We start from the raw sequence: 1,086 nt of genomic DNA on the forward strand, positions 1-1,086 counted from the left end.
AAGTAATAATAAGTAACTAACTAATAAGTAATAAGTAAGTAATAATAAGTAATAAGACGAGTATAACTAAGTAAGTATAATAGATAAGTAGGGAAGATAAGGTAAGAGAGATAATAAGGGAATAGTAAGGAAAGTAATAAGAGGGTAAAGTGAGTGATAACAGAGGAAGTGATATGAGTAGGAATAATAAGGAAGAGAGAAATATGAGTAGGAAGAAGGTAATATAGGTGATATGAGTAATAAGAAGGTAATAAGAGAGATATGAATAATAACAAGGTAAGAAAGTAATATGAATAATAATAAGGTAATAAGAGTAATAATAGGGTAAGGAAGTGATAACAAGGTAAGGAAGTGATAATAAGGTAAGGAAGTGATAATAAGGTAATGTAGGTAATAAGAGTAATAAGAGAGATAATAAGGTAATGTGAGTAATAAGAGAGATAGTAAGGTAATGTAGGTAATATGAATAATAATAAGGTAAGGAAGTGATAAGAGGGTAAGTAAGTAGCTAATAAAGTAAGTAATAACAACTAACTAAATAAGTAATAAGGTAAGAAGTAAAATAGATAAGTAGGGAAGGTAAGAGGGATAAGGAATAATACGGGATATAGGGAATATGAGTAGTAGGGTAAGGAAGTGGAGTAGTGATAGGGTAGGAATATAAGGAAGGGAAATAAGAAATGGAGAGGGAATAAGAGGTGAGAGATATGAGTAGTAATAAGGGAATATAGGTAATGACAAGGTAAGAGAGTGATATGAGGAATAAGAGAGTAAGGAAGTGATATGAGGGTAATATAGGTAATAATAAGGTAAGTAAGAAATAAGAGGGTAATATAGGTAATAAGTAATAAGTAAATAAGTAATAATAAGGTAAGTAACTATATAATGACTATAGCTAAGTAAGGGTGAGTAATAAACTGATGTGAGTAATAATAGGGTAAGAGAGATAAGTGGGAAAATAAGGGGAGAGATATGAGAGTAATGAGGTAATGTGAGGAATAAGAGAGTAAGGAAGTGATATGAGAGATAGTAAGGTAAGAAGGTAGTATGAGAGATGATAAGGTAAGGAAGTAATAACAAGGAAAT

The 1,086-nt window shown here is 30.4% G+C and overlaps 2 protein-coding genes across 2 annotated transcripts; both read right to left on the bottom strand.

Annotated features, from left to right (window-relative positions):
- Window positions 1-20: 20 nt before the first annotated feature.
- Window positions 21-530, bottom strand: VICG_02165 (uncharacterized protein; the record flags this gene model as incomplete). The annotated part of the gene is made up of 1 exon (XM_007605548.1): window positions 21-530. The coding sequence occupies one exon, from the start codon at window positions 528-530 to the stop codon at window positions 21-23; it is 510 nt and encodes a 169-aa protein (XP_007605610.1).
- Window positions 531-534: 4 nt separating this feature from the next.
- Window positions 535-1,086, bottom strand: VICG_02166 (uncharacterized protein; the record flags this gene model as incomplete). Its single annotated transcript, XM_007605549.1, has 1 exon — window positions 535-1,086. A coding segment is annotated over one exon (552 nt), but the record flags the coding sequence as incomplete, so codon positions are not given.

The sequence above is a fragment of the Vittaforma corneae genome, assembly GCF_000231115.1.
Source record: "Vittaforma corneae ATCC 50505 unplaced genomic scaffold supercont1.88, whole genome shotgun sequence".
Taxonomy (NCBI): Eukaryota; Fungi; Microsporidia; family Nosematidae; genus Vittaforma; species Vittaforma corneae.